The 24,486-nt window shown below is 45.9% G+C and overlaps 1 protein-coding gene and 1 long non-coding RNA gene across 2 annotated transcripts; one reads left to right on the forward strand and one right to left on the reverse strand.

The window, feature by feature from the left end:
* Positions 1-5,111: 5,111 nt before the first annotated feature.
* LOC146337824 (protein NKG7-like) lies at positions 5,112-18,630 on the reverse strand. The gene is made up of 5 exons (XM_084815319.1): positions 18,569-18,630; positions 14,134-14,351; positions 12,571-12,717; positions 10,660-10,791; positions 5,112-5,437 (listed from the first exon to the last, which is right to left on the reverse strand). Exons 2-5 carry the CDS (start codon positions 14,297-14,299, stop codon positions 5,397-5,399), a joined length of 486 nt encoding a protein of 161 aa, XP_084671445.1. The 5' UTR covers positions 14,300-14,351; positions 18,569-18,630; the 3' UTR covers positions 5,112-5,396.
* LOC146337825 (uncharacterized) lies at positions 16,063-23,779 on the forward strand. Its single transcript, XR_014785106.1, has 3 exons — positions 16,063-16,428; positions 20,474-20,529; positions 22,942-23,779. It is a non-coding gene; the product is annotated as an uncharacterized LOC146337825 (long non-coding RNA).
* The last annotated feature ends 707 nt before the right edge of the window (positions 23,780-24,486 follow it).

A 24,486-nucleotide genomic window follows, 5' to 3' on the forward strand; every position in this document is an offset into this window, starting at 1 on the left:
GCATCCAACACATCCATTGCATCTCTGTGGAAATATGCATTTTTAAATTAGGGGTAAGGGAGGATTCTGGGGAGTGCTTTCACTGAGTTCATGCCCTGAGTTTTGCACATGCATACAATGGTGCAGCCAGTGGGGGAGAATCATAGAACAGTAGGGTTGCAAGGGGCCTACAAGACCATCGAGTCCACCCCCCTGCTCAATGCAGGAATCCGAGTCAAACTGTCAAAGCATCCCTGACAGATGGCTGTCCAGCCAGCCTCGTCTTGAATGCCTCCAGTGTGAGAGAGCCCACCACCTCCCTAGGTCATTGGTTCCATTGCCGTATTGCTCTAACTGTCAAGAAGTTTCTCCTGATGTTCAGCCGGAATCTGGCTTCCTGTCACTTGAGCCCATTATCCCATGTCCTGCACTCTGGGATGATCGAGAATTGATCCTGGCCTTCCTCTCTGTGACAGCCTTTCAAATGTCCATCCAGAGAGCGGCAGGTGGGGACAAAAGTGTAGCAGAAGCCAGCTCTGCTGTATTCTTTCCATCATGATGGTGCCATGACTTCTGAGAGTTTAAAGTAAATCTTTACGTAGACTACAGGGACTAAAGAAGGAACGCGAATGGCGGCTCCCTATGGGGGCCGCCATTTGCGTACGCGCTTTTTTTTTTTTTAAGTCACCCGTTATAGGCTATGTGACAATTTACGTAGCCTATCACAGCTGACTTTGCAGATCTAGCCGTGATAGGCTACGTAAATCTTTACATAGCCTATCACGGGGCTTTTTTTTTTTTTTTTTTTACTTTTCGTTTGAAGTTCGCGGCCGGGGAGACGGGGCGCTTCTCCCCGGCCTGAATTTCGGCCGGGCGAGGCAGGAAGCCTCCCCCCCCCCGGCCTGAACTTCGGGGGGAGAAGCGAAGCACCTCCCCCCCACCGTGAAGCAAGCTGCGAGACCAGGTAAGTGACTTTCGTACATCCCTATAAAGAAGTCAGTTAATACGACCAAAGTGTCTAAAGTGCTGCAAGGTGCCACCGAGGCCCCAGAGCATACTTGGAGCGTCATTTAGATGCCTATCACCAGTATACCCCCCTCAACCCAGAGGCCCAAGAAGACGTGGATGAAAAAAATAGAAGACCCAGCAAAGGCAGAGGCACAGTGTGGACAAGATGGACATTGGTGGCATGAATGCCCAAATAAAATGAATCAAATACACAAAAGAGAAAACCAAAGGAGCCAAAATGGGCAAGAGAAAAGACAGCTTGAGAGGGGCCGTGAAATTGGCTGTGAGGGGCCGTGACATTGACTTCATGATTGACACTAGAGCGGGATCAAGAGCAAGCAAACGTTAGCCTTAAACAAGAAGTCCAAACACTGGGCAAAGTTCTTCAAGCCCAGCGTCGCTTTGTCTTAGAAAATAAGCCCCCAATTCCCATCACAGACGTTCATCCTTTCCAACCAAGAGTCAAAGCATGAGTTAAAGGGAGAAAAAATAACCCTTTGACTCCCAGATGGAGAGGACTAAAAACTGTTATACTTTCCACCCCCGCAGCTATGAAAGTAGCTGGAGTTAAACCCTGAATACATTGGACATGAGTCAAAAAAAGCAAAAAGGAGTGGACTGTAAACAGGAATCCTGAAAATCCTTTAAAAATCATTCTGAAAAAGCAGTAAGAAGACTCAGGCTAGACCTTACTGTGGTCACACTGGGAGACTGTCCACCCGGCGTACGGTCAGACCTGCAACTAGAGAATTGAAGAAGGGGACTAGACCCTACTGCAGCTTGCCTGATAAATAGCTGCCCAGAGTATGGTCAGATCCCAAAGAAGATCAAACATGCGTGTTGTAGTGTTAGTAGTGTTGCATTGTGTTTCCTTAATAAGGTGCGAAAAAGGGGGGTCTGCCCCTAGAGAGGGAAATCTGTCCCAACAATTCACTGATAATTACTGGCTTTACCTGGCTAACATCACTGGAGTAAAACATTTTTGTTTGCCAAGGAAGACTGAGCACTGAAGAATTGATGCTTTCGAACTGTGGTGCTGGAGAAGACTGTTACGAGTCCCCTGGACTGCAAGGAGGTCAAATCAGTCCATCCTAAAGGAAATCAACCCTGAGTGCTCATTGGAAGGACAGATACTGAAGCTGAAGCTCCAATATTTTGGCCACCTAATGCGAAGAGAAAACTCCCTGGAAAAGACCCTGATGCTGGGAAAGACTGAAGGCAAAAGGAGAAGGGGACGGCAGAGGATGAGATGGCTAGAAAGCATCATGGATGCAATGAATATGAACTTGAGCACGCTCCGGGAAAGAGCGCAGGACAGGAAGGCCTGGCGTGCTATGGTCCATGGGGTCACGAAGAGTCGGACACAACTGAACGACTGAACAACAACAATACCTGCAAACAGGTTTTTTTTATCTTTTTCTCCCCCATCATTTAATTTGACTAATAATAGTAATGCTGTAGATGTTCAAATCAATAATCTGCATGCATAATATAGTGGCTGACATAACAATGGGACAAAACAATTGGCTAAATTGGTTAACCCCTTGGCTTCCAGATTTTAGCTGGCTTAAAGCATTGTTCATCCTAATTCTACCAGTGTTGTTCATAGAGATACTGTTATGCCTTTGCATTCCTTGTCTTATGCGCTGTTTAACCAATCTGTTTTATGTCTCGGCTAGTAAAACTGCCGCCCTCTACACTCTAATAGCTCAACAAGATATTAAGTAAGAGGGTTGCTATAAGAGTCCTGTGTTATGCTTCGCAAACCAAAATGTCTACTTGTGTAATGAAATGCTATAATTGTAATGAAATTATGCATTTAAGGGGGGAATGTAGCAGCCATATCAGGGGTCAGACTAAGTAGCCTCATGCAGCCTCATGCTTCATGTTCTTGCTGAGCTCTTTCTCCCTTGAATATATTGTTGTAAGCTGACGAGACACAGGAATTTCTTATCTTGTCAACAAAAGGCTAAGGTCACAGAATTGCATATCTTGTTCTCTGCTGTTCTCTTCTGTTCTCTGCTTATCAAGGCTACCCTATAACCCAGTTCTTGTATTATAAACAATGGTGCTAGGAGAAGAAATGTTGAGGACTGCAACCCCACACGGGAGGGAGAGGAGGAGCCATTTCCTATGTGTCACAATATCTAAAAAACAATGTGCTGATGTAAATCGGGGCTTCTGGCTCTTTGGAAATGATTCCAGCCTTAAGCCCGCGCGTTAAATAAAAACTCTTTTTCCTTCACTCCGTGGTCTCTCTGACTCTGGGTTCTGCAACAATACAACATGCAACTCACTCTTCTCACACACACTCACCCCAGCCCCCACTCTCTCACACACCAGTAATTCCCGCACTCAAACCCATTGCATGGCATCTGCTTTGATTAGACAAAACCAACACACCTCTGAGAAACTGCCATTCTCAAACTGAGAGGAGCTTGGAGACAAGAACAGTTCTCCTGCTGAACCATGCTCCCTCCCCAGGGGAAACTGGCATCCACTGGCCCCTGGGCGGGAACGTCAGACACTGGGGCCAGTTCTGTTGTTCAGTTTGGGGTTTTGAGCATGTGGTTCTTCCTGTATTTGTTGTGTTTAATAAATATTGTAAGCCACTTTGAGGACTCTCATCAAAAACTGGGATTTAACTCCAATACATACATAAATAAATAAATAACCAAACCACACTTTTTTGCACCCTGTTAGAGAAGGTCAAATATGCCAATGAATTTCAGCTTGGTTCCTTCTGGTATGCATAATTCCATGTTCAAAATCAAAAGAGAACCGATGGAGTTTAAAGTCAAGAAGAAGGCAACATATATCTGTTTAACTGAATTGTTTCAAAATGGTCATATAAACATATAAAATCACACGGGCACATTTAATGTACATTTGTGCTATCATTCATCTCTTTTGAGGGGGTGTATTCTTGTCTTGGAGTGACGTGTAAGTGGCCAATTTTGCCAGGAGGCTCTGTAGGTTGACACTGAGAAGGAGTGTGAGCCTCCCTCAGCAAATACCCAATAATGCCGACTAGCGACATCGGCTCTGAAAAGAGGTGCCAATGTGTGTCACTGTCATCACTCTGACAGGAAACAATGGGTGGAATTGTGGGTCCACCCATCCTTAGAACGGACCCACCAAAATCACTAGAGGTTAAATCAGGAAGACTTTTGGTTCCACTGGGGCAGCTCGGCAGTTCAGACAGGAAATGTAGACGGAAATACACGGGTCACAAAACTAAGTGGAGAGAGATATGGGCCATTTGTGAAGGTTTTGCAATCTTTGGTAGGAGGTGCCGGTCCTGCCCATTCCTGTTAAAATATAATCCCATGCACAGTATAGCCAGATCGTTCCAGGGACGCATTCTGCAGTGCTACATGGGGCGGTTCTACCAGATTCCTGGATGGAATCTGGCTCCCGTGCCATCCCTAGTCCTGAGCATATGTGCAACTTTATACTCATGTCTAGAATAGTATATTCACTAACAACTTGATTGTGTGGGGCTCTTGATCACATGGAGGAGCCTACACGTGTTCAGCTGCACATGCTTGGATTCCCCTTTCCAACCTTTCACTCAACATATGGGTGGAACGGTGGACATGGGAGGGATGGAACTCTTGGGAGTGGGGCCACTGCATGGCCCTGCTCTCCCCCCCAAATGTTCTTTGAACATGACCTCCGGAGTGGAATAAACCATGACGTTTTCACATATTTAATACATATGTGGAAGGTGAATGGGATTAGGGCTGTGTGAGAAGGGACCCCCCCACACACACACACACACAGCAAATCCATTGCCTCATTGATGGGGAAAGAAGGAGATTTCCAGTCCTTTCCCAGCCCCTCTTCTCAATGCACCACCACTCTGGCCATCTCTGCATAGTTCTAATCTCGGTTCTATTTCTTGGTTATGCTACAGTGCAATGCTAGCGATCCTGTGACCCTCCAGATGTTGTTGGATTCCAAGTTGCTACAGCCCTAGCCAGCATGTCCAGGCAGTAGAGGTGATGACAATTGTAGTTCAACATCTGGAGGCCCACAGGTTTCATCACCCTGTGGTCTCTGTGGGGAATAGCTTGTATAGAAAGATGTTTAGTTTCTAATTATTTGCCTTTACACCTTTTCAGTCTTCTCTACAACCACAGTGACTAGTAACTTGGTTTATTTATTTATTTGGTATGCGTTTGTGGCAGGAAGTACAAAAGCCATGTGAGAAACTTCATCATTATTGTTAAAAACTCTCTTAATTCCTTTCAGAATTCCTCCGAAGATTCGGTTTAGGAGGAACCTTCACAGTTCTTTATAGTTGCTACTTCACTGTTTGTATATCTGCATTCATTTATATTATAAAGGAATCATGAATGAGCATCTCAGCAGCCAAAGAAGGTGGCACAGCCTTTTCCAAGTCCTCATATCAATATTTTTTCTCGTATTTTGTAAGCAAGCGTACCTGTCAGGAGAGAAAAATGATTGGTTTGGGCAACAGATCAAATATCATTTTCTTGGCTATTTCTTTCTAGTCCCTCCCCAGCTGGGCTATCTTCCTACTTGTGTCAGTGGCTTGAAACTCAGATCCTCAAAGTCTTCTCATGCACATAGCCCAAGATATGTTCTTCTCTTTTACAAAATTCACATGGCTGTAGTATTCTGAGACTTCTTTTTTTAAGAAGTGTGTGGTAGAAAGCCTTGTAAGTATCTTAACCCCTTAACACCTGCCAATGGAGCACCAGCAGAGAAATTATAAACCCCAGTTTGGGAGTGCCTCCTTCTGGTCCTCTCAGTGAGGTGATGGTGAGGCCATTATTAAAGAATCCCTCTTGGATCCCTGAAAAATCTGGAAATTATAGGCGAGTCAAATTGAACACATGAGGCTGACTTATACCATGTCAGACCAGGACTCTGTATAGCCCAGTCTTGTATCTCCTGGCTGACAGCTGGTGGCCCCCCATTGTCCCAGGTAGCTGTGAACCTTCACCTGAAGCCCACAGTGGTACATTTGGAGAATGACTCCAGAACAGAACTTTGTGCAAGTGGAGTCATCCAATATCTGTACATATCGATACAGATATCGGGGGTGGGGGGCGGGGAGATGCACACACATACGCACACCATTTCACTGAATTGCTCAAGGGAGAGGAGAAATTCTTCAACATTTTCTCAGGGGCTCTTGGCTCACTGCTAGCAATGGGAACAGCATGGTTTTCTTTTATCCCCCTACATTTTTTTTTTAATGCCATGGGAAGTAGCGGCAGCGGCAGTGGCAGCAACTGCTTTGGCAGGCTAGGCACAGTTTTGACTCCTCCACAATGCCATGGGCCTAGCATTCTTCTGGGGCATCATAGGAATATCCATTATGGGGAAATCCTGCCCTTTTTGGCCTCGCCAGATTTCTGCCGTGCCCTTCATTCAGCTTGCATTTGCAAGACAAGCCATAGGTTTCTTCCCAAAACCTGGGATTTTTTTTTTGTTTTTGTTTTTATCTGAAGATAAAGCCATTTGTGCAAATTGCCTCCACAGTTTGCACAAATGACACAAATTATGGCCACAATTTGCCTAATTTGCTTAAACTGCAGCTGAAATGTCCACAAATTGATTTTATGCAAAGACCCCCCCCCAATCCACAAAGTGGCCCAAATCGAAGCAGATTGGGTTGGGCCAGCTCGTAAGAAAGTGATGCAATGTTGGGGGGGCGGCAAGCTCATGAAAGCTCAGCGAGCTTCACCCTTTGGATGGATTCATCCGACATCCTTAGGGCATCACGGGGGGAAAGGGCTGCCAGAAAAAATAATACTTGGAGAAAATTCTGCAAAGCAGCAGACTTTTTCTAGAGAGGTGAGAGAAAGAAAAAAGTCTAAGCTCTGTTCCACACCTTCTATGAAATCAAAAAGGGATCTTCATGGTTTGATGTGCCTGGGAAGGTAAGCAGGGTCAGCCCTGGTTAGTACTTGGATGGGAGACTGCCTGGGAATCAGGCTTCCTGCACTGAGCAGGGGGTTGGACTCAATGGCCTTGTAGGCCCCTTCCAACCCTATGATTCTATGAGATTGAGCAAAGGGCTGGATGCGCCCAATCTTGTCTGATCTTGGAAGCTAAGCAGGGTCAGCCCTGCTTAGTATTTGGATGGGAGACCGCCTGGGAATCAGGCTTCCTGCATTGAGCAGAGGGTTGGACTCGATGGTCTTGTAGACCCCTTCCAACCCTATGATTCTATGATTCAGGAAAACCATGAGGAGGCCATCTCTAATGGTTTTGTAATAAAAGGCACTGAGACATGTCATAAAGGTCGAATAAACCTCCCAGAAAGCTGCAGCTATTTGGGCAGTTGTTGTTGTTCAGTCATTCAGTCGTGTCCAACTCTTCGTGACCCCATGGACCATAGCACGCCAGGCCTTCCTGTCCTGCGCTCTCTCCCGGAGCATGCTCAAGTTCATATTCATTGCATCGGTGATGCTATCTAGCCATCTCATATTCTGCTGTCCCCTTCTCCTTTTGCCTTCAATCTTTCCCAGCATCAGGGTCTTTTCCAGAGAGTTTTCTCTTCGCATTAGGTGGCCAAAATATTTGAGCTTCAGCTTCAGTATCTGTCCTTCCAATTGATTTCCTTTAGGATTGACTGATTTGACCTCCTTGCAGTCCAGGGGACTCGTAAGAGTCTTCTCCAGCACCACAGTTCAAAAGCATCCATTCTTCGGTGCTCAGCCTTCCTTATAGTCCAGCTCTCACAGCCATACATTACTACTGGGAAAACCATAGCTTTGATTAGATGGACCTTTGTCGGCAAGGTGATGTCTCTGCTTCTTACTGTGCTGTCTAGGTTTGCCATAGCTTTCCTCCCAAGGAGCAAGCGTCTTTTAATTTCATGGCCACAGTCACCATCTGCGGTGATCTTGGAGACCAAGAAAATAAAATCTGTCACTGCTTCCATTTCTTCCCCTTCTATATGCCAGGAAGTGATGGGGCCAGATGCCATGATCTTCGTTTTTTTAATGTTGAGTTTCAAACCAGCTTTTGCACTCTCCTCTTTCATCCTCAACAAGAGGCTCTTTAGATCCTCTTCGCTTTCTGCCATTACGGTGGTACCGTCTTCATATCGGAGGTTGTTGAAGATTCTCCCAGCAATCTTAATTCCGACCTGTGATTGATCCAACCTGGCGTTTCTCATGATGTACTCTGCATATAAGTTAAATAAGCAGGGTGACAATATGCAGCCTTGTCGTACTCCTTTCCCAATTTTGAACCACTCGGTTGTTCCACGTCTGGTTCTTACTGTTGCTTCTTGACCCTCGTACAGGTTTCTCAGAAGACAGGTAAGGTGGTCTGGTACTCCCATCACTTTAAGAATTTGCCACAGTTTGTTGTGATCCACACAATCAAAGGCTTTAGTGTAGTCAATGAAGCAGAAATAGACGTTTTTCTGGAATTCTCTTGCTTTCTCCATGATCCAGCGAATGTCGGCGATTTGATCTCTAGTTCCTCTGCCTCTTCGAAACCCAGCTTGTACTTCCGGTAGTTCTCGGTTCGCATACTGCTGAAGCCAAGCTTGTAGGATTTTGAGCATCACCTTGCTGGCATGTGAAATAAGTGCAATTGTGCGGTAGTTTGAACACTCTTTGGCGTTGCCCTTCTTTGGAATTGGAATGTAAACTGACCTTTTCCAGTCTTGCGGCCATTGTTGAGTGTTCCAAATTTGTTGGCATATGGAATGCAGCACTTTAACAGCATCATCTTTTAGGATTTTAAATAGCTCAGCTGGAAGACTGTCATCTCCGCTAGCTTTGTTGTTAGTAATGCTTCCTAAGGCCCACTTGACTTCACTCTCGAGGATGTCCGGCTCAAGTTCAATGACTGCACTATCATGGCTATCAGGGACATTCAGATCTTTCCTGTATAGTCCTTCTGTGTATTCTTTCCACCTCTTCTTAATCTCATCTGCTTCTGTGAGGTCCCTGCCTTCTTTGTCCTTTATCATGCCCGTCTTTGCACAAAACGTTCCCTTGAGATCTCCAATTTTCTTGAAGAGATCTCTAGTCTTTCCCATTCTATTGTTTTCCTTGATTTCTTGGCATTGTTCATTTAAGAAGGCCTTCTTGTCTCTCCTTGCTATTCTCTGGAAATCTGCATTCAGTTGGATATATCTTCCCCTTTCTCCCTTGCTTTTCGCTTCCCTTCTTTCCTCAGCTACTTGTAAAGCCTCATCAGACAGCCACTTGGCTTTCTTGCATTTCTTTTTCTTTGGGATGGATTTCGTTGCTGCCTCCTTAACAATGTTACGGACCTCCATCCATAGTTCCTCAGGCACTCTGTCTATCAGGTCTAATCCCTTCAATCTATTCCTCACCTCCACTGTATATTCATAAGGGATATGATTTAGGTCGTACCTGAATGGTTTAGTGGTTTTCCCTACGTTCTTCAATTTCAGCCGAAATTTTGCAACAAGAAGCTCATGATCTGAGCCACAGTCAGCTCCAGGTCTTGTTTTGACTGACTGTATAGAGCTTCTCCATCTTTGGCTGCAAAGGACATAATCAATCTGATTTCCATATTGACCATCTGGTGATGTCCATGTTTAGAGTCGTCTCTTGTGCTGTTGGAAAAGAGTGTTTGCTATGATCAGCATGTTCTCTTGGCAAAACTCTATTAGCTTTTGTCCTGCTTCATTTTGTACACCAAGGCCATGCCTGCCTGTTATCCTGGTGATTTCTTGACTTCCTACTTTAGCATTCCAATCCCCTATGATGAAGAGGACATCTTTTTTTGGTGTTAGTTCTAGAAGGTGTTGTAGGTCTTCATAGAACCGATCAATCTCAGCTTCTTCAGCATCAGTGGTTGGGGCATAGACTTGAATTACTGTGATGTTGAATGGTTTGCCTTGGATTCGTACTGAGATCATTCTATCATTTTTGAGATTGTACCCCAGTACTGCTTTTCCCACCCTTTTGTTGACTATGAGTGCTACTCCATTTCTTCTAAGGGATTCTTGCCCACAGTAGTAGATATGATGGTCACCTGAATTAAATTCGCCCATGCCTGTCCATTTTAGTTTGCTGATTCCCAAGATGTTGATGTTCAATCTTGCCATCTCATGTTTGACCACCTCCAGCTTACCTTGATTCATTGATCTTACATTCCAGGTTCCTAAACAATATTGTTCTTTACAGCATCAGATTTTCTTTTCACCACCAGACACATCCACAGCTGAGTGTCCTTTCGACTTTGGCCCAGCCGCTTCACTCTTTCTGGCGCTAATTGGAAATACCCTCTGCTCTTCCCCAGTAGTATATTGGACACCTTCCGACCTGAGGGGCTCATCTTCTGGCATCATATCTTTTAGCCTTGTGATACGTTCCATGGGGTTTTCTTGGCAAGAATACTGGAGTGGGTTGCCATTTCCTTCTCCAGTGGACCACGTTTTGTCAGAACTCTCTGCTATGACCTGTCCGTCTTGGGTGGCCCTGCACGGCATAGCTTATGGCTTCACTGAGTTATGCAAGCTCCTTCACCACAACAAGGCAGTGATCCATGAAGGGGGTTTGGGCAGTACAGATATGAAATAAAAATAAATAAATAAATAAATAAATAAATAAATATGAATATCTGTGTGTGAAGATGGGGAGAGGTCTGTGAATGCCATGTGTTAAGAGATGTTCTCATTCCTGTTCTGCACATACTCACCAGTTAACAGGAACAGAGTTGCAGAGGCCCAGCCCACACCGAAAGCCCAATCGTACCATTTCCCTGTCTGCCACTCGTAGCGATCAGAATATACTGCTGTGAACGTGGTCATGCCAACCATGGCACAAACACCTAGGAGACAAAAAGACGATACAGTGACGCCACGCTAGGGAGTCATATATTCCTGCAGAACTCCTCTCTGTCTATCATCACAGGGGGGAGCTGCTGGGATGTGTGTTGAATGTCAGACATTTGCAGGAGACAGGTTCCGACTTAGCGAATGCGACGGAGACAAGGGTTGCCAGGTGTCGGACCAAGGCCATGCCAGGCCTCTGTGCAGCTGAGCACAAATCCCAGCCAAGAGCGTTTGTACTCTGGCCTAGGGTCCTTGAGGTCAGTTATTCGCATGCAGACTAGGGGTGTCAAGCTCGGTGAGTTGGCAGATTTTTGGCGAGCTTTGGGCCAGCTGGTGGATTTTCCGTGTTTGTATGGTGGCATGGCAGCAGGGGCAGAAGGATGAGTGGGGAGTGGTTCTCCTCTCTCATCCTTCATTTTGGGCACAGTGGGGCCCCTGTGCAAGAACGTCTTCTTGCTCCTGGGCCTGGGAGGAAGAAGGAGCCATTTGCACACTGCAGTAGCAGTGCCGGTGTGGGGGCGGGCTCACATAAACGGGCTGGAAAGAGAGAAGAAGAGGGCAAGAGGGGAACAAAAAGCATGCCAAATGTTCATGTAAACCAGACTTCACACGTCAGCGAAGCCCTATTGCCTTGAGCTCCTCATACCGAAAGGACAGTCTATCCATTGATCACATTCCCCACATCTTTAGACCTCTTTGCTTTGAATGCCTCCACCTTTGGAGATTAAGCTGAAGATGACTCAGAGCAGGGTCTTTTAGTACCATAGCACTGGAAGCTGGTGGAAAGCCCTTGTGTTCCGCTTGCCGGCATCAGCAATGAGAGTGTCAGGGGTTTGTGCATGGCGGCAGTGGCAGGAGTCTGTACCAAAGCCGCCTGCCACCCATCGCTGCTGCCGTGTGCAAATGTGCAAATATACATAATATATGTTCTGGGCACCACACTTTAAGAAGGATGCAGACAAACTGGAGAGGGTTCAGAGGAGGGCAACGATGATGATCAGGGGACTGGAAACTAAGCCCTATGAGGAGAGAATGAAAGAACTGGGCATGTTTAGCCTTGAGAAGAAAAGACTGAGGAGAGATAGGATAGCGCTCTTGAAGTATTGAAAGGTTGTCACAGAGGGGAAGGCCAGGATCTCTTCTCGATCATCCCAGAGTGCAGGACACAGAATAATGGGATCAAGTTACAGGAAGCCAGATTTCGTCTGAACATCAGGAAATGCTACCTGGCTGTTAGAGCAATATGACAATGGAACCAATTACCTAGGGAGGTGGTGGGCTCTCCCACACTGGAGGCATTCAAGATGAGCCTGGACACGTCCTGGGACCCATGAGGGGGAAAAGGAGCCATTTGTGGACAGCGCCCACAAGTTCTGGCAGGGAGCCTGTGGCTCAGCTCACTAAAGCTAAGCCAGGGGCTCGGGGGAAATACATTGAGCTCCAAGAGGGATGGATTTCCCTGCACCGTCCGGACCTCCCTAATGCAGACAGAAGAGCTCAGTTGACCAAGCTGGGTAGAAGACAGGCTCCTAGTATTCATACTGTGACTGGCCAATCCACAAGTCTTCATACTTCTTGCCAATTGCAGGAGCTGATGATGAGCTCCCCTCCTCCTCACCTTTCTTTGCTGGCAACAGGACCAATTGGACATGTACTGCTTGCTTGTTCACTCTAATCTCGAATTTGTGATGTCTGAACACAGCCAAATGGCAGAAAGACAGCACAGAAAGCATCGAAAATGACATCTATAAATATGAAACCTTGAAATATAATACCTGCTATAAAGCTGGCTATGGCTGCCATCCTGGCCAGGGAGACGGAGCCAACATGTGGGCAACAACACGAGAAGCAAAGGCTGAAGAAGGAGATGGCCCCAGGGACCGCTGCCATCAACATGAAAGCTCTGGTGGCGTGAATGTAGCCTACAGGAAGACAAGAGAGTGGGTGGGGTTGGGGCAGGGGGACAACAGTCACCATTATGAATACCTTACTTAATATCTCCTCTCCCCTAATCCCAGTCTTACCATGCAAGGCCACGAAAATAACCTCCTAATTCGGCCTAATGGGAGGGCTGGCCCTGTGTCACAGTTATTTGCAAACCTCCCATTTGATACCTGACCCCACACTTCATCTCAACATTTCCATTCAAGCCTTTTACTGTGCCCCATGTTTCCAACTCCAGCAGGATGCCAATGGGATGACTAAGGATGACCATGTCTATGTTTCGTGGATTATCAGGCATCTTTTGTTCTGTTGTCCCCTCAGTGATGGAACTGGATCCCCCCCCCCCGTTTTGTAAAAGTATGCAAAAAGGTCTGCCAGAATTTATGTAGATTTGAGAGATTTTCTTCTCTCAAATCTTTCAGGGAGATTTGAGAGAAGAAAAAGCCTGGGGAGACTACACAGGGAGTGAAAAAAGCACCAACTATAGAAAAGCATGGCAGAGAAAACACACGCCCATGCGGGTGACAATCCATGTAGCAAGGAATAGTTTCACCCTGAGAGGACATATTCCATAACTAAAGGAATAGGCACCATACATATAATCCACTAGATTTCCTCTCTGCCTCTGAAAACCTCGCAGTACTGGCAGCATTCTAGTTTCAGAATGAAACTGAGTATGCGCTGCATCACTTTGCCAGCAGTTGCTGTCATAGGCATTAATGGGGCAGGAAAACCTTAATAACCCTTGAAACACCGCTCAGAGCTTCACCAATCAAATGTCGGATTTCCTTCGTCAAGAAGGCTGAACAAAGTGCTTCAGTAGTTTTCAGCAAAATGTGAAAGAAATGTATGATATGCCAAATTAAAAACTGGAATAAGTAAATGTTTCAGTCTTCAGTGCTGCCTGCAATGGTGCAGGTGGGTAATTTTAGACCCCGGACTTAATGTTCTTGGGTGCATGGGACTTCATACAGCCTTGTGTATTGCTTCAGTTGTGAAGCACACAGATAACATTTCCCTTCCCCAGGCAGCCACCATTCCATGCTTTACAAGTGCTTCTGCAGTCCTTATATGATAGAATCTTTGCTGATCCTGCACAAACAAACCCAACAACCCTTGAGCATGCACAACATTGCATTTTAAGCTCATATCAATCATGGCACTGTCATGACTGCAGGGATAAAATGGAGCTTGCTTCTGCTTCCCTGATGTCCTCACCTGCTGTTCTCTGGGTGGAAATTTGCCACACACCCTGGGAGGCACCACTGAAGACCTTCAGAGGGTTGACCCATCCAGTGTACCGCCATGCAAGCATTAGGACATGAGGCGGAACTTAGTGTACTCCTGACTACCACACCTCTAGTCTAGTTGTCATTTTCCAAGCAGGATCTTACCTTCCACATTCATTCCAGATGGCACACATGGGTGGCCCAGTTTGCAAACTTTCCACAGGCCCATGTTGGCATTGCCAGTCACCCAGTTGTCTGAGGCCAGGGCAGAGAGGAACAGCAGGAAGCTGATGAAAGAGCAGATGGCAGCACTAATCCGCAGGCAGCCCATGGTGGGGAATTGTCGGGACTCTCTGTCACTTCACAGCACAGTTGGGATGAATCTGAGGGAAGAGAGGTTCTGTTCATGTTCTGCCACAGGACCATCCGCTGCCTGTGTTGGGGCATTCCCTGTCCTTCTTAAGTGCCACTGCCCACTAGCGGCCATGGGGAGGTAAACACCTAGTTTGTGCGTTACAGTAGGGATGCTGGAGAAATTCGAGATGGACTAAAATGAGCTTGGATTTCTAAGAATCCCACCTGTGGAATCCGCTGTGGAGCGACCCCCTCCAGCTGCACGGAGTCTGTGGAGTTCCGGATAATTTTTTTACTTTCCCAAAATTTACGCATACAAATTTCCAAATTCGTAGCAAAGTATGTAAGTTTCTGCTGAGGAAATGTTGAATGGAATGGAGGCAATACACTAAATATTACTCACTAAGGTAAATTATGGAAATGCTTACGTAAATACTTTAATAATTATTTGCGCATTTTTCTGCTCAATGAAAAAACATATTCGCATCCGTCCGTGGGCGGACAACGGAACAAAAGGCTCCAGACAATCCACGAGACACAGACGGAGCGGATTTTACACAGTCCGTACATCCCTACTTTGTAGCTGTCCCCAACCTCCCCAGGTGAAAAGGCCTACAGCAGAAGGTGAAGATGCGAAGTGGCAGCAGCAGCAGCCCATGCAGAGTGCGATAGGCAGGTGCACAGCCATAGCACCTCCACATCTGCATCAAGTGCACCACAATGCAAGCACACAAACTGTGGCATCCTCTTTGCACTCCCCTTCCTTTGATAAGCCACATCTTACCCTGACATGACAGTGTTTAATGGTCCCAAGATGGTGCAAGTGCATATTGATCCTGTGGTAAACAATAAGATAGGAATATGTCTCCTGATTTATCAACTCAACAGGGGCTTTTTGTTGTTATTTTTAAGCACTTAAAGCACAATCCTATGCATGTTGGGACAGAAAAAAAGGGTTTCACCTCCCAGCGTGCCTCAGCCATAGCTGGTTGAGGCATGCTGGGAGTGGTAGGCCTTTTTTTCTGCCTAAAATGCAGAGGTTTTTTGTCCTTACTTAGAACAAGTGGAACAGACAACAAAATGTTCAAGCTCAGAGTTCTATCCTGCCAGCCGTGCCCTTTATTAGACTATTCCATTCCATCTCTGCCCCTAGTTTTCCATTTTATTCTCTAATGAAACGCTGCCTTCTGTGGCCAGTTGCCTTTAGAATCCCCTCCCTCGAAATATGAGCATTGCAGATATTGCTTTCTTTCGGCACCAAATCCAAATCTTCCTGTTTGTCCAGGCATCTTAAATATTTCGTGGTGTTTAAAATAATGGGGGGAGAGATGTTTGTTTCTTGTGGTTTGTTGGTTGGACAGTTTTTATTTTTCTCATCTCATAATTTTATCATTGCTGTTGTGTTGCATTTGTCCGTTTGTTATAGAAATTTCAGTTGTAATATGTCTGTTATCCCATGATTTTATAAGCTAGGCTATGTCTATTCTACCTCTGTGTGAGATTGCCATGCTAAACAAAGACACAGTGCCTTATCAGAGACTCAGGAATGCCAAGGATGTGTTTACATTAGAGCACACAACTAGCCGTCTGTTGCCTCTCTCTACCTGTGCCTGAGTATGTAAAAGGTGTTGTCTGTTTCCTGTCTCCCTTTCAGCTAGACAAAGAAAGTGGTAGAGAGCAGGCGTAAGACAACCCCCAGAGACTTTGTGTATATAAGCCTCTGGATCACATTACTTGATTGCGACCTTTGTTGGTGCGTAGCCCCAAAGGTTGCCTTATTCTGCAGAATAAAATCATGTTGGACCAGATCTCTGCCTCCTCTCGTTCTTGGTAAATGAATTGGAAAGTCTACCAGGGAAAAGAACACAATTTTTGTAACAAATCTGGCGACTTTGCCGAGACTCCCTGTGTGACCTGTGAGCTAGGCAAATGCTGGATCAACCCAAGCGGAGGGCGCCCTGGACCTTGTTTGGTTCACCGTGAGGTTTGAGGTGACTGTTGCCTGGCAACCCAGCTAGCAAAGGACTCCTAAAGAGATGAAGCTAGTGGCGGTCTTTTGGAGGACAGGACACTGTCTGAGGGGTCGTTATTAGGGTACACCATGAGGTAAGGGTTCCGCACTGTCTGAGCCGTTTGGGGAGTGAAAATCTCCAAATCTTGTCCAATTGAGCCTTGCTTAAGCAGCAATTGGATAAAGAAAAAAATAATAATATAGGGCTGGCGGGGGGGGGATTGGGGCGGTCCTTGGAACAGAACAGCTGAGACCCATTGGGATGCATGCTTAGGAATTTTAAGTTGTTCAAGCTGGATTATGGTGTTGAAATGACAAAAAGAAGAGCTCATCAAATTTTGTAACAGAGAATTAGTAATGTTTAGTGTCGGCTGGCCGACTAGGGGAAGCTGGGAAAAGAATGTTGTGTCCAAAGTTTAGAATAAAGTGACTGTTGATAATCATTAGGATCAGTTTCTTTATATTGATGCTTAAATGTTGGGGGGGGGAAATCCTAATTAGATAAGAAAATGTAAAGGGCAGTATTGTAAAATCATGATGGTATGCTCCTAGGCGAAGCCCAAAGCCCCTATTCTCCCTGACTCAAGCCCACGGAAGGAGCTTGGAGATTAAGAGATCCTGCCCAAGGCTCCCTAGGTTTCCCCTGCCCTATTTGGCCTGTTAGGTTGGGAGGAGAGGTTGCTGGGAGAGGGAGGGAAGCCCCCCCACACACAGAGAACCCATCTGTTACATCCCCATGTCTCGCTCCTTCTATGTTGAAAAATCCTCCACTGTTTTCAGGTTTGTTAGAGGAAGCAACAACAGCTGAGAAAGTTGTAAACTCTGAAGAAAGAGATTTGTTTGAAGTTGTAAAGACCCTAAATCTCTTTCCTAGGGCCCTGGATCTATTTCCTAGAACTCAGAGTGTGCACTGATTCCAGTGGGAGGTTTCTTTCATAGCACAATTGCCGTGGATGGGGTGATTTTTCAAGGGGAATTTCAGCTGGGGAGGGAAGGTTACCTTTCCCCTCCCCACCTGTTGCAATGTTCCCCCACTATCAGCAAATATATCCTTGCATAGCAATTATGCTTAGAAGAAGGGTGGGGGGAACTTCTCTCTTTGGTTTGGGGCGATCCTGGGTAAGATGCAAATTAATCAAAGATTTTATTTTATTTGAGATCATTTGGCTGAGAAATGACCTGGCTCGCTTTGCCACCTGTGAAACTGGCATCACCCCGGTAATTATTTCTGTGTTAGTCTATATAGATATAGATATAGATATAGATATAGATATAGAGGGGCCGCGGTGGCTTAGTGGTTAAGACGCTGAACTGCAGACTGGAAGGTCGGCAGGTCAGCAGTTCGAGACCCGAGACCCGAGTGCTGCGTGACGGAGTGAGCTCCCGTCTTCAGTCCCAGCTTCTGCCAACCTAGCAGTTCGAAAGCAAGAAATTGCAAGTAGATAAATAGGTACTGCCTCAGCGGGAAAGGTAACAGCGTTCCGTGCACCTTGGTGTTCAGTCATGCCGGCCACATGACCACGGAAGCGTCTTCGGACAGCGCTGGCTCTTCGGCTTAGAAACGGGGATGAGCACCGCACCCTAGAGTCGGACACGACTGGTTGGGGACACCTTTACCTTTTACCTTTTACTATATAGATATAAATCAACATATGCAATTTTTATGCAGATATCTGTTCCCTGGGCCTGAGCTCCAGATCTCTTAAGTGCCAAGCAACATGCTGGGCTGTGGCAATGGCACCAATGTCATAAAAAAAAAAAAAAAGGATTAGACACAGAGGACAGGTCTGTAAACAGCAATCAGCCATGATAGCTAAGGAACCTCCATCTTCAGAAGCAGTCTATCTGTGTGCCCTACATGCCTGGGATAAACAGCCAGGCACATCTGTTGCCTTCAGGCCCTGTTTCTTAGCTTTCTGATTGCCATGGCTGGAAAGAGGGTGACTGACTGGATTAGATGATCTAATATCCCAAGGTTCTCCTTTGGCTTTCTGGATTGCACCCTTTGATGCACAGAGTGTAATAGGCTAGATCGGAAGGAGGACTCATAATAAGACATTAAAAAGGCACAATTATTGCAGATGTCCAGTACATAAGTTCAATTGTAAACTTGGTTTTAGTAGTACCCCTTCCTCACTTCCATGTAGCATTGGAATTCCCCAGCCTTCAAGCTACTGAAAAAGCTATACCCCTTTTCCCTTCCACTGAAAGAAAGCTATACAGGTATCACCTCACCTGGCTCAGATTCCTTTCTGCAGGTGAATGTAGCACTGCAGAATGCGTCCCTGGAACGATCTGGCTATACTGTGCATGGGATTATACTTTAACAGGAATGGGCAGGACCGGCACCTCCTACCAAAGATTGCAAAACCTTCACAAATGGCCCATATCTCTCTCCACTTAGTTTTGTGACCCGTGTATTTCCTTCTACATTTCCTGTCTGAACTGCCGAGCTGCCCCAGTGGCACCAAAAGTCTTTCTGATTTAACCTCTAGTGATTTTGGTGGGTCCGTTCTAAGGATGGGTGGACCCACAATTCCACCCACTGTTTCCTGTCAGAGTGATGAGAGTGACACACAATGGCACCTCTTTTCAGAGTCGATGTCGCTGGTCGGCATTATTGGGTATTTGCTGAGGGAGGCTCACACTCCTTCTCAGTGTCAGCCTACAGAGCCTCCTGGCAAAATTGGCCACTTACACATCACTCCAAGAGAAGAATACACCCCCTCAAAAGAGACGAATGATAGCACAAATGTACATTAAATGTGCCCATGTCATTTTATATGTTTATATGACCATTTTGAAACAATTCAGTTAAACAGATATATGTTGCCTTCTTCTTGACTTTAAACTCCATCGGTTTTCTTTTGATTTTGAACACGGAATTATGCATACCAGAAGCAACCAAGCTGAAATTCATTGGCATATTTGACCTTCTCTAACGGGGTGCAAAAAAGTGTGGTTTGGTTATTTATTTATTTATTTATTTATTTATGTATTGGAGTTAAATCCCAGTTTTTGATGAGAGTCCTCAAAGTGGCTTACAATATTTATTAAACACAACAAATACAGGAAGAACCACATGCTCAAAACCCCAAACTGAACAACAGAACTGGCCCCAGTGTCTGACGTTCCCGCCCAGGGGCCAGTGGATGCCAGTTTCCCCTGGGGAGGGGGCGCGGTTCAGCAGGATAACTGCTCTTGTCTCCAAGCTCCTCTCAGTTTGAGAATGGCGGTTTCTCGGAGGTGTGTTGGTTTTGTCTAATCAGAGCAGACGCCATGCAACCGGTGTGAGTGCGGGAATTACTGGTGTGTGAGAGAGTGGGGGCTGGGGTGAGTGTGTGTGAGAAGAGTGAGTTGCATGTTGTATGTGAGTTATATGTGAATCTTTGTGTATTTGTGTGGGCATGTGCGCACGAGTGCATGTGTGTTCATGTGTGTGCACAGACACACCACTGCATCCGACATCGATGTAGCCCTCACGGCTGAAAAGGTTGCGCACCCCTCCTCTAAAAGGAGTCTGATAAAAAAAAAGTATTTTAAAAGGAAATACAATAGCACACCAAATGTTAAAACTTTCAAGAGGCATTGAAGATGGTAGATTATTATTATTGTTGTTGTTGCTGCTGTTGTTGTTATTATTAAACTTAATTTCACTGGCAAGTGGCAGTAAATCTTTAATATTGCAGACTGAAATGCCCCAGAGAATTATGGTAGGTGACAATGTAGCATTGTTCCCAGGGTCACTGTGTGGGGGGAAATATGGCTGTCCTTCTGGGTACTTCTGCCCGTTGTTGCGGCCACTGACATGGGAAGAAGCTCACCAAAGGGCATTTTGCCAAGCCCCTCCTTCAACCTGGAGCTGCGACCTCGGATTCGGGTTTTGAAACATATTATTTGCCCTGAAGCAACGTATTATTTATTCTCCACATCTTTGCATACCGTGCTTTGCATTTGTAACACCCATGGGTGAGCTATCGGTACCAACAGAAGTTCCAATTTGGTTCTAAGAGACATTTTCAATGAATATAGGTGACACATAGGAAAGAATCATTTTTGGAATCTTTGTTCTGGACATTAAAAAGAAAATAAATATAATCTCTCTCTCTCTCTCTCTCTCTCTCTCTCTCTCTCTCTCAGAAGCTGTAATCTCTATGGACTGAGGCCAACAACTTCAAAGAAATCAACTGAGAAAGGTATATAACAAAACAGTAAAGACATGTTACTGCGGGGCACTTTTTGAAAGCAGAACCTCCCCTCCCCTCAGGGTGAGATGGTCCTTGATCAGCCCTGTGGTCATGCCAAGTTGTTCAGTGTTCTCAGACTAAAGTTGGGGGTCACATATTTAATGTCTCCCTATGTAAAAATGAACAACAAAGAAAACCAACCCTCCCTGCAAGTAGAAAGTCAGCAGAGCAGGAATGGACCATGAGAGAACCTTTCTCTCTCAAGCGTTAGATGATGATGATGGTGGTGATGATGATTGGCAGTTAGGTTTTTTCCCCAAAAAGTAGGGGAACATTCAATCCAGGCAACCTTTGCCAACCTGGTGCCCTATAGATATGTTGATCAAAGAGCCCTATCATCCCTAGCCAGCATGGGGCATCATGACTGGTGTGATGGGAATTGTAGTCCAACACATCTGGAGGGAGCCAGATTCGCAAAGGGTGAAATAAATCATTGCTCCCTTGCAACCAGATGTCGGACAGTCTGCTCTCAAATCCTGGCATTTTAGCACATCTTTCTGCCACGAGTGTGTAAACTAAGCTCCAGGATAGACCTCCAGAGGAGTGCCTCCCTCCATATGTGCCGCACCAAAGAAGGCCAATGGGGGTGAAGTGCATCTAATTGTAGGCTGCTGGGTGTGGCTAATATGTTTCTGCTGGCAAGATTTCCCAGAAAGCCATTTTTTAATCTCCATGACTTTCCCCTTGACTGGCTGAAAAATGCCAATCTTCCTTTAAATTCTGTTATGATCATTGGCTTCGCTGACTGGAGCGGATGGGAGTTTAAGGCCAAAACATGAGGTAGGGGAAGGCTGCATTACATAAATAATGTCAGTGATGAAACCTTCAGCACCCAGTGTTCTCCTGTCCAGTCAGAATGGAGCAGAGAGGTTGATTCATTTGTATACAAAGAAAAGTTCCTAGGCTGGAGCCTCCTTCTAAAGCATTCCTGGAAAATTTGGATTCCCAGTTCTGAGGATGTCAGAGGGCAAACTATGAAACTGTGATGGAAGCAATGCAGTGGTGGTGCTGGTTGGCTTTTGTAGATGCTGCTTAAAAACTCGTAGCCTGCCCCATCTCCCTTTATCCAGGCCCATCTGGCAGTGCCCCTCCTAGCTTTGGGCACTTCCCTTCTAATAAGACCTATTAAATAATTTTTCATATACTGTAATAAAGAAAAATGGGGTGCATAAAATGGCTTCCCAATTAATTTAGGTGCAAGCAAGATTGTATTTCCTTTCCGCTGCCTCTGGGCCATCGGCCTCCCACTTCAAGCCTCTGCCTTAAGCAAACATCCCATAGATGTGCATAAAATGAACTTTAGAACTCAGCTTTCAGAAAGTTAAGCTGATTCATGGGACAAAGTATGCTCTAGGCCAGCCTCCCACAATTTAGTTTCCTCCTTCTGTGCTGGGCTGGAACCCCAATTATCCCCATTGGCTGTGCCTGCTGATGATGGTGGGAATTGTAGTCCAACACATTTGGAGGCCACCAAGTTGGTGAAGGGCAGAAGGGTTTTCCAGACTTAGCCTCTATTTCTTTATAAAGGGGTGTGGAACCTTCTCCTTCTGGGGTCAGAATTTCTGTAATTGAAACTTGACCATGGTGAGACCAGCAGTGATCAGGTTTGTATGACCACTGCAACTTAAACAAGCCACCTTGGCTTGTTTAAGCCATGGTAGGTGCCAGCGTGTACCAGGTGTAGGGATGTACAAGTTGTGTACCTTCCGTGCCGCTTGACTTCTGCAGTTTGTGGCCAGTGCTCATTTCGCCGTTCACAAGACCCTGGAATTCTCCTCTTTTTTTTCCGCTCCGAAAATTACAAAGATAAATCCGTACTCACAACTTTAATTCCAGTGCCCAGCTGTCTCTGTGAGTCTGCATAAGTTCTGTAAGAATAGCTATTTTTTGTAAATATTTACTTTTTTAAAAAATTGAAATCCTCCGTCTCCGTTTACTTTCAGCCAAAACACTTCCTCTTCCTAGAGGCTTCCCAAAAGAAGGCTGTCTTAGGTGTGCCTGAGTGATAAACTATTTGTTTAAAGCAATGCTGTTTGAAAGAAAGAAAAAACCTTTTAAGATAACCATGCCGCTCCAGGACTGGCATGGTCATTTTAAAAGGTAGTTTCTTTCAAACAGCATTGCTTTAAACAAATAGTTTATGGCTCAGGAACACCTAAGACAGCCTTTTTTTTGGGAAGCCCCTAGGAGAGGAGGTGTTTTGGCTGAAAGTAAACAGAGATGGAAGATTTCAATTTAAAAAGAACACCCACAAACAAGGCGGTGAACACAATTCATTTTTTTAAAAAAAAAACTATGTATTTATTATCAGAATATACTAAACTGCGTTTTTATTTACGAAAACGTTGCAACTCTTTGCAGATGATGAAAAAAAAGCCGCATGACTGCTGGCTCCGCAGAACCTCGTGGTGCCATTCTGCAGAGGATTCCGTGGCACAGACTGAAGGGAATTCGATCTCATTTCAGTCCATGGTGAAATTCTCTGACATCCCTAACCAGGTGCCATTTGCCTATGTCAAGGTTTAAGGCTAGCCTAGTGTGGGAAAAACTACAGACTAGGGATGTATGAAATGTACTTACCTTTCCACGGATTATGTTTATGGTGGTGGTGGGGAGGCGTTCCGTCCCTCCCCCCGGAATCCTTGACGGGGGGGAGGCGCTCCGTTCCTCCCCCCACTGGAATCCTCAAAGGCCAGCTATGCTCCGCGGCGTCTCCGTGGAGCAGCTGGCCAGGCCCAGGCCAGAGCCATCCGCAGCCGGATTTCTGGCCACAGAGGGCTCTGGGTAAAAAAAAAAAACCGCATACGCAATTTTTTTTTTGCGTTCCTTATTTTTGGCCGTCTTAGTCTACGTAAATATTTATGTAGACTATGACGGTGAAAATAAAGGGGAACGCAAATAGCATAGCGGGCGCTATTTGCCTCCCTTTTTGATTCACCATTTTAGCCTACGTAAATAATTACATAGGCTAAAACAGTGAATCAAAAAGGGATGCAAATAGCGCCCGCTATGCTATTTGCGTTCCCCTTATTTTCGCCGTCTTAGTCTACATAAATATTTATGTAGACTAAGACACCAAAAATAAGGAACGCAAATGGTGGCGGCCGTAGCCACCGCCATTTGATTACACGGGTTTTTTTTGTTTTTTTACCCAGCCATGATAGGCTACGTAAATCTTTACGTAGCCTATCACGTCTTGAAAAAAAAAAGAAAAAAAAACCACAAGTCTGCAAATGGCGGAAAATGGTCGGAAGACCAGCCGCCGCAGCCGCCGCCACCCGGAAGATCCGCCCCAGGTACGTCTCGTCCCGGGGGGGATCCGTGGGGTGGCGGGGGGGTGGCAGGCCATTCCGCCACAGATTTTGGGGGGCCGAATGCACTGACATTCAGCCTCACCGAGATCCGTGGCGGAATTCTCTGCCATCCCTACCACGGACGCAAATGGCATAGTGGACACCATTTGCGGCCATAAAGCCCTTAGTTTAAGCTAAATGCAGCCATTTACAGCTGCATTTAGCTTAATCGAAGACCTTTACGGCTGCAAATGGCATAGTGGACACCATTTGCATCCAGATTCCTTCCTCCTCAGCAGTGATACAGCATGGCGATGGCGACCATATCGCTGGCTATATGGAGCTGGCCGCGGAGAGGAGACAGCTTCACAGTGGATTCTGGGGGAGGTGGAGGTGAGTGCCCTGTTCTGCTGTGGACTCCCAAGGCCAGATTCCTTTGAATCCAGCCTCATTGGGGTCCACGGCAGATTTCTCTGCCATCCCTACCAGAGAGAGAGAAAGAGAGAGCCAGAGAGAGGGAGACGGGGGAGACCAGAGAGAGAGGAAGACCAGAACCTGAAGAGAGAGCAGGAAGAAGCAGCCTGGAGAAGTCTGCTGGGATAGTGGTACTAGT

This window comes from Heloderma suspectum, chromosome 10, assembly GCF_057233095.1.
Source record: "Heloderma suspectum isolate Gila_16-S chromosome 10, 16-S_ref, whole genome shotgun sequence".
In the NCBI taxonomy this organism is placed as follows: Eukaryota; Metazoa; Chordata; class Lepidosauria; order Squamata; family Helodermatidae; genus Heloderma; species Heloderma suspectum.